General features: G+C 38.1%; 2 protein-coding genes across 2 annotated transcripts; one reads left to right on the top strand and one right to left on the bottom strand.

Annotated features, from left to right (window-relative positions):
- Window positions 1–43: 43 nt before the first annotated feature.
- On the bottom strand, window positions 44–2,576 carry LOC130546013 (uncharacterized). Its single transcript, XM_057321037.1, has 2 exons — window positions 2,091–2,576; window positions 44–1,722 (listed from the first exon to the last, which is right to left on the bottom strand). Exons 1-2 carry the CDS (start codon window positions 2,236–2,238, stop codon window positions 494–496), a joined length of 1,377 nt encoding a protein of 458 aa, XP_057177020.1. The 5' UTR covers window positions 2,239–2,576; the 3' UTR covers window positions 44–493.
- A 238-nt stretch (window positions 2,577–2,814) lies between these two features.
- On the top strand, window positions 2,815–12,531 carry pstpip2 (proline-serine-threonine phosphatase interacting protein 2). The gene is made up of 15 exons (XM_057321982.1): window positions 2,815–2,942; window positions 3,606–3,706; window positions 4,526–4,600; window positions 6,258–6,292; window positions 6,378–6,484; window positions 6,544–6,606; window positions 7,180–7,278; window positions 8,149–8,194; window positions 8,579–8,658; window positions 9,182–9,280; window positions 9,374–9,470; window positions 11,310–11,382; window positions 11,488–11,522; window positions 11,621–11,688; window positions 11,820–12,531. The coding sequence occupies exons 1-14, from the start codon at window positions 2,910–2,912 to the stop codon at window positions 11,671–11,673; spliced, it is 996 nt and encodes a 331-aa protein (XP_057177965.1). The 5' UTR covers window positions 2,815–2,909; the 3' UTR covers window positions 11,674–11,688; window positions 11,820–12,531.
- The last annotated feature ends 155 nt before the right edge of the window (window positions 12,532–12,686 follow it).

Genomic DNA, 12,686 nt, shown 5'->3' with positions numbered 1-12,686 from the left:
CCGTCTCATATAATAAACATCTATAAGATGAACATATTTTAAATAAATTCCAGAGAAGTAAATGTTGTGTTTTTCTAGGTGGCTTACATGGAAATGGGTGTTTCATTCATTGGCTGTTGGAAATGAAAATGTTAAGTTATAATTAATTCCAATTCTGGTTCATTGCCTTGTTAGCTCAGCAATAAGAACATGTGATGTAAAATTTTACTTAACATTTTATGTAAGGTCTACAGAGATTGAATGCTTAAATAAAATCACTAAATAAGTGGATTCAATTTTTTCACCAATTCATAATGGAGTATAATAATTATTCCAATACTTTTACTCCATTACGTTTTTGGTAAATGCCAAATTTATGGACTATTTTCATAATTTCAATACATGTCATTGGGTTGTGAACATTACCAACTATTATGACAGGACGTGCAGTTATACGCTTCGACCCCTAGGTGGCGAAAAAGTCCACAGAAAGTCACTTCCAAAAGCACTTATCTCAATCATGACATGCCCCAGTGTTAAAAACCTCCTCTGAACTCAAGATATTCTTGAAGAGTTCTGGTAGCATTTGGAAAAGATGCCACTTCGCTGTGTCTTTATGAATACAAGATTGACGAGGTTTTGCACATGGACAATACCAGCTATTTTTGTTTTTTTCAAAAGCCACCATCACCCTTCCCATCCTACTGTAATATGACTTCTCTGGTTCAAAAACAGAAATGAAGTACTTTGATGACAGCCCACCAACAGTAACGTGAACAGACAAAGGTGTGAATGCAGTATTCGCCTGTTGCTGTAGCAGTAACAGCTGGGCTTTCCTCGCCTCGCCAAAGCACTTCTGCTGCACCAGCTGAGAGAGACTGTTTTCAGTCACTGTAACATTAGGGTGGTCAACTTCAGGACAAAGTGACAGCGATTTCACATGACAGCACTCGGAAGGCAGTATTCCACTGTTAGGGGCAAACTGTGAACTTAAATTGCACTCCTCAAGTTCACATTCCGAGCGCTGGTTCCGGTCCCAGGTATTTTTGATCACATGAATGGGTGTTGCCTGGCTGTGAAAAGCTTTCTGAACTGCAAAAATACCGATGTTACAGTCAATGCACTGAGACTGAAAGTGCTTTTCAATGTCAGTGTGACGCCTTGCAATGTGAACTCTAAGATTTTTTGCCAGCAATGTTAAATTGCATTGGCTGCAAGTGACGGTCCTTTTTGCAGAGTGTTTTGGGAGGAGAGCGGGAGACTGAGGCTGCGGGACAGTGTCCGACTCAGGCTGCAGAGTATCTGGTAACTGAGAGAGCTGGGCGGCGGGTTTCTCGGGCTGCTGGATGGTGGGCGTCCGGGACTGCAGGGAGGCGGGCGTTCGAGGCTGCAGGGAGGCGGGCGTTCGAGGCTGCAGGGAGGCGGGCGTTCGAGGCTGCAGGGAGGCGGGCGTTCGAGGCTGCAGGGCGGCGGGGGTTCCAGGCTGCAGGGAGGCGGGCGTCCCAGGCTGCAGGATGACAAGCGTCTGTGGCTGCAGGGCGTCGGGCGTCTTGGGCTGCAGGGCAGTAGGCATCTGAGGCTGTAGGGTGAAAGGCGTCTCAGGCTGGTTTGGTGAAGACTTTATAGAATGGTTGGCGATGTGCATCAGCAACTGTGCCCGACGTATCACAGTCTTTGAACAATAGCAGCAGTGAAAGTGGGATTTTGGCCGACAGTTTAAGTTGCATTTTACGATGGTGAAATCTGAAAAGATCAACAAATGTTCAATACATTATTTTACAAATTCAGAAATAATAAAAGGAGTAGCATACATTGTACACTGCTACAATGAGACATTGTACTACCCTGTACAATGTCTCTTATATGTTATTATCCCCCATTTTCTGTACAATAGTCTTTATTTTATATATGCATATTTTAGAATCTTTTAGACTGTAAATCGTATTATATTGTATTGTCATTGTGTTGAATGTCTGTACCAGAAGCTTCCAACACCGAAGAAAATTCCTTGTGTGTGCAAGCACACTTGGCAATAAAGCTCTTCTGATTCTGATACACAGTGCATTATTTGCTGTCTAATAAACGGATAAAAACAATATTGTTAAACTTACCTAGATGTGTCACTGCCAACTGTAAGTGATTTTTAATATGATAATGCACCATCGGTGGCATGCTGGTGTACTTGCAGAATGGGCACTTACTAGTGGGTTCTTTTAACAAGTTCTCACACTTCCCCTTGGTTAACACCGTTGTATGCATTTTTGCACGGGGCAGCGTAACAATTCATTATAAAATTAACAGGACAAAAAAAGAAAGAAACGAAAGGGTAAGCTTAGAGTGTGAAACACTAATAATACAAACTACCTAAAAAAGTAACGATGACATGTTCCAAGGCTAGCAATGTCAACATAGAGAAACACGAAGCCTACAGAAATCAGGGTTTATTCTGTCTCTCTTAAATTGAGCGATGGCTAAGTTTCGAGATGGCGAGCTCATTTTTAAATAACGTCACATCGGTCGAAAAATATTATTCAACAATCTGCACGTATAATACGCAAGAACTTGCCAGCTCGTCTTCTCAACATGCTACGATAAACAGCGGAAACGGCAACATGCTGACGCCTCGACGTCATTACTACGTGTTAACCAATGAGACGGGGCATGGGCGGAACAACACATGTAAGCCCCACCCCAAATATGGCCCCGCCTGCTAGCCAATGAGACAAGATAGAGGCGGAGCGACACGTATAGTGCCGCCCCACTCTGCAGGCTGCTGGACCTTTTTACTGCTTGTTTAGGACCCAGAGGCGTGTCTTTATAAAGCATGGTATGCCCCAGACCTTAGTGACAGTGTGAAAAACATCACTTACTTTTTTATTACAGCCAGATACGGAACTCACAGACACTTTCACAAACACTTAACCGACGCAATGAGAGAACTACATTTTAAAGACAACTTTTGGGTAAGATTTTCTTTTATTACTTAGCCATGCCCTAGTTGCTTAGAAAATATAGAGCTGAACGTGTGTGTTATTGTTCATTTATATAATAAAAAAATCATAAACAATTTGTTTGATCTTGAAATTCAACAAATAGTGTCCACGCGAGATTTTTGTGTTCTTCTGTCACATTTCGAAACGGCGTTAATTTCCTTAAAGGGAACTGCCGACACATTTGACACGCGTAACACCAACAGCACCCAAACCGACAAACAAACCAACTGTTGTGTTTTTAATACACTAAACTTTAAATAGATCTCTAAACACATGTTTAATGTGCCAGACTGAACTGTTGACAATATTTCTGTGAATGTTGAACTTTAATACCTTATTTGGCATAGGACGCAGTGGGGCAAGTTAGTTTTGTTTTCTTGGCTGTTATTCTGGGACATGTTTCATGTTGACTGTGGCTTTGGATATGATGCCATGTCTGCTCCTCAGACCTATAAATTACAGATTCTGTGATTGGCTCCCACAGATAATGACAAAACCGTCCAAAGCACCATATTTCATAAGGGTGAAGAGTTGCACATTCAGAAAAACTTTAGCAAAGTGACACCTTTCGAAACAGCTGCAGCTAAATCATGTGTTTAGTCTGGGATTACAATAATACGATTGTTTTTGCAGAATGTTGATATTACCAGCACAGCAGGATACGACAGCATTATACAGCACCTAAATGATGGAAAAAGGACGTGCAAAGAAATCGAGGACTTTATGAAAGCCAGGTGAGATGTTGTTCGGTTACATTGTAGTCATTCTACAAGTACTACAGTAGTAGTCCGGACTGCCAGTTTCTTCACAGCTTAACGTTGATATCCTCGCAGATACAATGACAACATTATTATTAGCAACTGCATTTTGATATGATTGTTTGCAAGTCGCAGGAAGTTGGAAGTCAACTAAAAAACTGATTGATTCAATGTTGTATCAGTGTTGAGAATAACCAATTTAACATTGATCCAATATCAAATCAGTTATCTTTGCGATTATGGGTGAGCAGAAAGATGTTTGTTGCAAGATTTCCTGTTTTTCATGTGAAAATGACTTGTCAGTTTGTAATGTTTCTCATACTTCATTCTTTGATGTAACAAGCTGCATGTGACAGTTTATTGACTACCACAAACACTGGAGTTAAACATTTAAAACATGCACATGATGCACTAGTGCGTGGTATTGCAGTATTTCTTTAATGTTTGTCTTTGGAATCTTTTCTAAAAAAAACTTGCTCAATTTGAGAACGTGAATACATATACATTGAAAATTAGCTTTTAGCATTAGCATTCCATTAAACATTAAGGGGCGGTTTCCCAAACAAGGCTGAAGCCTAGTACCAGACTAACTTGGTGTCTTGATCAAAAATAACTTTTTTCAATTAATCAATTTTTTCAAAAATGGTTTTGTCTCAAGATGCACACCAGTAATAAAAAAGTATGTTTTTTAAATTGACTTAAACATCCTAATTTAACTAGAGGATAGTCCTGGCTTCAGCTAATCCTTGTCCAGGAAACCGCCCCTAAATGTTCATCTGACTATATGACTTTCAGAGCTGCTATAGAGGAGAAATATGCCAAGGAGCTCCTGGGTTTGTCCAAGAAAGTGTGTGGACATTGTGAAATGAAGTAAGTATTAACCAATTCCTTTGGGTGTTTTTCTGTGTCTTTGGTGTGTTATAAGTTGCCCATGCATGTATTAGACACGTAAAATTGGTGTGCCGGAACAAAAGATGCATTCTGTCTAAAAGCGAATGCTCACCCAGACCTGCCTGAAACGCCTCGTGTAACCACACCCCCACAAATCTACATCAGTTCGTGGTATGATTTGACTAAGACCGCCCAAATGTAAACGCAAGTAAGGTGGGCGTACCGGTCAGTACAATTGCTTTGGAACCTGATGTTCCAAATATGGTAAGAGGCGTTACATTTCCATCACACGCTTGCAGTATTCGACCAATCACTACTCACTGGTTAACTGGCCAATCATAGCACACCTCGCTTTTCAGAGCCATGAGCTTTGTTAAAAATCCGTGCGTTTCAGAGAGGCGGGGCAAAGAGGAGATACAAACATGCACGGTTTGTGGAAAATACAGCATTTAAATCGTGTATACGCATTGCATTACATCTAAAACAAATGATAATATTTGTTTTAGCCGTGTCATATCACCCCTTTGTGAGAATTGTCATTGTTTTCATACTTCGTGAAAACTATGTGAAAAAAAACATCATAAACTTGTCCTGCATGGTTAAATTGTGTGGCTTCTCAAAGAAAGCTGAGCAGTACGACTATTCCAAGTGAACATCCATCTGTCTATCCATTTTCTTCAGTATGTCAGCAACCATCCACATAACCAAAGATAATAGATATTAACAAGATGCGGCACTGCTGTTACTATGAATAAGGGGAATTGCAATGCTCAACATGGCCGTTACAACATAGGAAGTCTCACTTTTCAGAAAAAAAGAGCCAATCGTCATTCGTCAATAGATAAAAAACTATTCTCTGGGAAGGGTCTTTATGTCTCGTGAGGCCATGAAAAATTTGTTTTTAGTGCAATTTAAGCTGAAGAAACAAATGTTATGTTGGTTGTTATGTTAGTTAATTTTTATCAGCGATTTTAGAAATATCTTCGGATAGGACTTTAGTTTTCTTGACTGAAATAGCTGCCCAGAGCAGATGCAAACATGGCCACAGAGTGCACCGGCATCCAAAAGGGACATAACAAAGGCAACGAAACATAACACCTAGTGACCACATTGTCATGTTTAGCATTTGTTAAGATAAAAAAAATGTTGAAATGTTGGGTTGTTTTTAATCCGTGGTTGGGTAAAATATCGAGAGAACCAGCTGTTGGGTTATAAATTAACCTACAGGTATACTGTTTCAACCCAAAATGTTGGATAATTTCACCCCATGGTTGGGTAACAGCAACCCACTAGAGGTTAAATTATAACGCAGCGATTGTTTTTGTCCATATTTTACAAAACCAGTGAGATGACAGATCATTGTGTTGTTCTGGTTTTAGCTGAGGTTTTAAGAGGATTGAATATTAATAGTATTGTCATATGATGTCATTTCGCACTGAGATATTCTTGCCAAAAACAGATCTTAACCAATAACGCTGCAGACAGTCTTTGTGCTGGTCACATGTTTGTAGTTGGCTTTTGGTTATTTGCTTGTTCTCTTATAAAAGAACTGATGACTTATGTCAGCAATTTGACGATCATTTATTCCCATAAAAGCGGGAAGTCAGTTACTCAACAATGTTTTGTTTCTTTTTAGCACCCTGAAACGATCGCTCGACGTTTTCAAATTGCGTAAGTACAGATGTGTTTGAGCATTTCAAGTTTGTCGTTTGTTATCCTATCACCTCATTTACGTTTTAAATGCATATCTTTGCAGAAACAGAAAATGTGAGTTTGTCTCATCTCCATTTGGCCCAAACCATGAGAGAAGAAGCCAAAAAATTAGAAGATTTCAGAGAGAAACAAAAGGAGACCCGAAAGAAGGTAAGACGCACAGCTAGCATTTCACTCGTCGATAATAATAAAAAAGTGTCTTTTTCCAGGTAGAGCAGCAAATGGATGCTCTTCACAAGCAGAAGGTGGCCCAATACAAGAAAACCGCTGAAGTAAGTATTCATTAAAGAGTTGGTAAAAGAGTGCATTGGTACATTATATCCTTTGAGGGAAGTATATACTGTATGTTCTGAAGCAGTGCCATGAGGGAAGTGAATAAGAGCACCTGATTGTAGATCTACTAAATGGGAAGTGATCAGTGTTAAATGGTGTTGTTCGTTTAAATAGAAGCTTCTCATTCAAACGTAAGAAACCGTTTTGAAAGCAGCGATTTCGGGTTAATAAGCAAACTGTGCATTTAAATGAATCCTAAAAACTTCTTTATTGAACTTTGTTGATACTTTGTACTGCTGTATGATGCAGTTTTGTAGTGTTTCTGTACTGTTTAGTTGAGTTCATGACTGATACATGAACTCATGATACAGTAAGTCTTTTAAGACATTTACTTTAACTTAACACTTATTAAGTCTTCGAGCTCAACAGAAACATACATTCACTCAAAAGTTGTCCAAACATTTTCAATGTACATTTATGATGCATACACAACATTTGTTGTGTACTGACAAAGTTTAGTATTAAATCTCAAGACGTTATAATGTGACATTTTCAACTGGTGCTTTTTTAAGGCGAAGAAGACCTATGAGCAAAAGTGTCGAGATAAAGAGGAAGCAGAACAGAACATGAACAGAAACGCCACCACCAGCAGTTCCAAGCAGCAGGAGAAGGTGCACATATCAAACTTTAACAGTGTGACTTGTGTTTTTGCCCAGTGTGACCGTTACAAGAATCTTGCTTTCGTTTGCTTTTTCTCTGATATACCTACAGTTGGCAAGAAGGCCCCACCCATCCGTTACCATAGTTACTCATCTTTTTTATGGGGAAAATATACCCAGTTTTTATTTTGTTAAAAAAAAGAAAAAATATGAACATGCAACAATCAATTGCATTAGACTGAATTACTTGCAGACATGTGCAGAACATGCACATTAAAATGCATATTTCACTGTATTTTCCCCACTGAAATGTTACTATACTCATTTTAGTTGTTTGCCTTCACGTCCCCAGTGCTTTACTATATCCATATTGCAGTATCCTTTGTTCTTTTCCTGGCTTTATGCATCTGCATTTTAGCTTTTTAAAAGACGATTATTAAAGTTTGACCTAGATTTAGCCGTTTACTTCCAACAGTTACTATTATACATGGACAGAAAGGCAAATGGGCTCTCTCGAGAGAGCAAAACTTTCATGGCAAATGAGTTATTACAGGAAAATAAATAATTCAGGCCACTTATGTGTCCGGGTGACTGCCAGAGCATGTACAGCACTATGAATCACTGTAAAACATGTCGGCAATGTTGCATTTGTGATACCCTGAGGACAAGACTATTGAGCTGCTGAAAGACTAGAAAATTTGCAATGAGTCAACCATCAGTCTTTATTTGTTCAGAAAGCCAAAATATGGGAGCTGGAAACGTTGCTGTATTTAGAACATGGCCAACAGTGACAGTGCCTATACATTCTGATGGTATACTGTAGATGTGAATGACCGTACAGTGATGTTGTGCTGTAATATTCTCACTCTCTCATACTTTCAGCTGTATGCCAAAACACAACAAGCCAAGCAGGCCGCAGAGGAATCGGGTATAAATATTCCCAGACACACTAAAACAATGTGTAATGTACACACAAAGTTAGGAATGGAAACATATTCACAACATATGTTCACAATGATTTTGCCTTTTTATAAAATTAGGAATTGATGATGCATTTTCCTACACATACAGTAACATAGAGTACAACCTTATGAGTTACATTAATTTTATTTCATCATAAATCATAAATGATTGTTTATTATTATTTGTGATCATTATTATTCATGATCTTTTATTTCAAATGAATGTATATATGTATTTAAAAAATAAACTACAAACTTACAAGCCATTGCAGAAGATAAACATAGAACATCATTGAAAGGCTGATTTGAAGTATTGAAAATGTTATGTTTTTTGTTCGTTTAAATAATAGACAGAATATACAGTCATAATGTGTCTACGTTGGCGAAGATTAGAGAGGAATGGTTGAACGAGCATGTCAAAGCATGCGAGGTAAGCAAGCCCCAGCCTTCAACACATGTCCCAACACTGATATCACAAAAAAAAGGAGAGCGATGATAAACGCTACACGCTCATGTCAGGTCATGTCAAGTTTTTTACTTCTTGCATGCTCTTTTAAAACTGATATTAACTCATTAGAGGTCAAACAGAAATCCCCAAAAGAACTTATTTAATTATTCCACATAAATGCCTGAACTGTAAAAAAGTAGAAAAAATCCTGCAATTACAAAACGGCTAATTTTGTTATTTTTCATCAAGTTGAATAATAATCATATTTTGTCTGAAATTGCAGTTATGTTTAGTATGCAGAAAGATCACTTGATAAATAAACCGATTTGACCTAATAATTGGAATCTGAACGCCTAATCAATATAATAAAAATTAAATATAAATAAAAGATAGCAAATGTAAAATATCATTTATTGTCTATTATATGAAGCAGGTGATGTTTATGAGACCACACCTCTGTACCACTTTGACATATGTGCGAGTGAATGTTTTTATGTTCTCTCAGTTCTTTGAAAAACAGGAATTAGAGAGGATCAACAGCTTGAGGAATGTAGTGTGGATTCATCTCAACCATCTCTCTCAGCAGTGTGTCACCAGCGATGAGGTAACTTTAACTCTGCAGAATCATTTATCGTATAGGAACACCATTTCTAACTTTACAGCACTCATATTGACTGTGTGTGTTTATCTGACACAGCTCTATGAGGAAGTGAGAAAGTCACTGGAACAGTGTAACATTCAAGAAGACATCGAGCATTTTATCAACCTCAGAAGAACCGGCGACAAACCACCAGGTATTGTGGCATGAACCTATCACAACCGCTCATTGCAATGAATGTGTGATTTGTTAGAGGGTGTATGTCGAACCAGAACGGAAAACTGGTGTTGTTATATCCGCTTGTGTGGAAAAGTGTTAACAATGCTATGAAATAACATGATTTTTAAGATAATCAGTCAGATGACCTAGATAGAATAAAATGGCAAAAAAGAAAAACAACTATTTTAAATTTTTAAATGTGAGATGAACAATAAAGTTAGATTTCAATCTGCATATTTGATACTATGAGACTTGTTTTCCTGTTTCTGAATGTGACATTCGACAAAGCAAACAAATATTTATCGCAATTAACGCAGCATCCGTTTGTTTTGACATCCTTTGTCTAGCGTTACATTATGTAATCACGCTCTTATTCGTGTACAGGCTTTTAAACCACTTAAGCGCGATTTGAAACAGTTGCTTCAACGCGTTCAATGAAGATAGACCGCTTCTAAACTGTGGGACGCGGCAAAACGCAACGCAAGGTCCAGTCTGGTGTAAACAGTCATGGGCTGAAGGCTGCGTCGGTGAATCTCTGTCAGACAGCGCATCCGTGTTAAGTTCTCTTTCGTGCTTGAATGGATAAAACCACACAAGATTATGTCAGAAAGCCCGTTTTGTCTAGAATTTTCTTAAGCACAGACTTCAAAGTGTAAAATAAAATCTTAAATGAATGCAAAGAGTTGTGAAAATGGGAGTGTGGTGACGGTCAGATCTGCGTACTGAGACAGCTCTTAAAGGGGCCACGTTCTTAAACGTGCTGCTGTGACTCCTGTCACTAATGTTAATCAAAGAACAAAATAAAAGAAATCAATGTGATTTTGTAGCTTTAATGAGAATTATTCTGCATTTAATTTATAATTTAGCATTAAAGACTGTAAAGTGTCCTTCAATTTCTGTATATTTCCTACATGAGTTATACTGTTGAATGGCTATAATTCATGTTAAAATAATCAATTTAATAGGGACATCAGTTACAATACTAATATCAAAATGTTAGCTTTCATAAAATGATGCTGTTAAAGAAATATGTTGTTTCTACATCAATTTGAAGATTAAATGTGAAATTATTCAAATGTAAAAGTATATTTTAAAATATAATTGTTGTGTGCGATTAATCATGATTAATCACAGAAAAAATGTGTGATTAATCCGATTAATTTTTTTAATCGATTGACAGCACTAATAAAAATATATTCCGACATCTCTTCTCTGTCATTATTTACTCACCCTCACGTTGTTATTAACCTGTAAAGCCCGATTCACATTTTGTCTTTTGCGCGCATAAGTTCGTTAGGTTACACTTTATTTTACAGTGCCCGTGTTACAGTGTAATTATACATTTAAGTACTGAGTAATAAAAGGCAACTACATGTACTTACTATAGGGTTAGGGTTAGGGTTTGGGTCAGGGTTAGTTACATGTAATTATGCATAATTTATAGTAAATACTATAGTAAATACATGTAACATGCGTAACAAGGGCACCGTAAAATAAAGTGTTACCGTTCGTTATTTTAAATGTAGACATGTGACGGGCGCTCGCAAATAGGTACCGTTTTTCTAGGCGCGTTGGCACCGCATCGAGATGAAAATAGTTCAACTTTTCAGAATGCCGAAAGCAGTGCGGCTCGTGTTTTAGACGCGAAATGTGAATCGCCCCTAAGACTTTCTTTATGCAGGTTTGAAACGACATGAGGGTCAGAACATGACAGTAGAGTTTTCAAGTAGAAGTTTTTTGGTGCGCTGTTTCTTTAAATCAGTTTTTTCAATGGTCTGTCAGCCCTGTTATGTTTATTACGCTGATCTTTTTGCAGCACCCATTGCATACGAGAACTTCTACAACAATCAGAGAACAGCTCCTGCCCGACCGGCTACAACAGCTATCAGGTGACCCCTTGCCCCTCACACTCCAGCTGGGAGCCACAAATCTGCTTTGAATGTTATTTGAATTTCTTACTTTTAACGTGACCTTATACCGTGTTTTTATTCTAGGAGGGCGGGCGTACCTCCACCACCAACTGCAGGAGGTAAGAATACATTTTCAGCATATCAACATACATATACATTATTTTCTGCATGTTTAGTCAATTCATTTTATATAAATATTGTGTCTGTCGTCCTCTAGACGATCCATTATATTCAAGTGTAGAGCCTGGCTACAGCCTAATACGATACTAATAGGAGCACAACCTGGTAAGAAAGCTGGAGGAATGTCATGTTGACATACAATTTACAAACAGTGAAATGAATTGGACCAAGTGTTATACAGTGATTTCCTGGAGGAAATATTCAGTGCATTTTAATCTTTTTTTTTTTTAAAACAGCGTTGTAGGCCCGTCTGCAGCTCAGCATGGATGCAGTTAAGGCTTTGCGACTCAATATTTCACAGAGAGCTAACAGAGCACATTGAGTAATGCTGAATCCAGCATCCTTATGTCTGGTGGTCACAACATACTTCAGTCTGGTATGAAGGGGTGTGCCTAACCCTGGATGAAAAAACTTGTGTAAATATGTTTTGAAGTGACCTTTAATACTGAATGTTCTCACTACATTGATGACATCACAAAAACAATAATGTATAAATTGCTGTCTTTATTTACAGATTGACTTAGGCACATATTAAGACAGAAGTGTGTGATTTCTGCATCACTGGTGGAACCAAACTGAACTGTTTTTCATCAAGATGCTATTTAACTGTGATTTTTGCCAGCGTTTCTGAAATATTTGTCTCTCCCATTCAAGTAGATAGGACTGTGGTCTTGCTATGACTGAAATAGCTGCCCGGAGGCGTTGCAAACATGCCCACCGAGTGGCACGACTTGCTAAAACGTACTTTGGCTTTAGGTCGGGACTTCCTGTTTGTCCAAACAATGGAAAATGTAGGAATCGTCATTATTTTTACAGTTTGGTGCTGCTAGCGGCACAGAAATCACACACAGCAACTTTACAAAGGCTACAAAATATAACTTATTTATAGTGTCATTACAGTCTTGCACCACTGGATTCATTGCATTAATAAATGTATTATTTAAACTTGGTGTCCTGTAAAACTGTGAGGCATGTCATCATTATTCGTCTATTCTTCATCTTGAAGAGTGTCATATGAGTCAAAGGAATAGTTCACCCAAAAATCATTTACGGACCCTCATGTCATGCCAAACACAAAAAGATGTTTTGAAGAATGTTGGTAA

The sequence above is a fragment of the Triplophysa rosa genome, linkage group LG22 (assembly GCF_024868665.1).
Source record: "Triplophysa rosa linkage group LG22, Trosa_1v2, whole genome shotgun sequence".
Lineage (NCBI taxonomy): Eukaryota > Metazoa > Chordata > Actinopteri > Cypriniformes > Nemacheilidae > Triplophysa > Triplophysa rosa.
The sequence above is the reverse complement of the archived record's forward strand: the minus strand, read 5'-3'. Positions and strand labels throughout refer to the sequence as shown.

Excerpts from the sequence above, each read along its gene's own strand:
- pstpip2 (XM_057321982.1), top strand. The coding sequence starts at position 2,910 with ATGAGAGAACTACATTTTAAAGACAACTTTTGG. Across the intron at positions 6,607-7,179 it reads AATACAAGAAAACCGCTGAA|GCGAAGAAGACCTATGAGCA; the intron begins GTAAGTATTCAT and ends TGCTTTTTTAAG. Across the intron at positions 9,471-11,309 it reads AACCGGCGACAAACCACCAG|CACCCATTGCATACGAGAAC; the intron begins GTATTGTGGCAT and ends ATCTTTTTGCAG.
- LOC130546013 (XM_057321037.1), bottom strand. The coding sequence starts at position 2,238 with ATGCATACAACGGTGTTAACCAAGGGGAAGTGTGAGAACTTGTTAAAA. Across the intron at positions 1,723-2,090 it reads GTTGGCAGTGACACATCTAG|ATTTCACCATCGTAAAATGC; the intron begins GTAAGTTTAACA and ends TGATCTTTTCAG.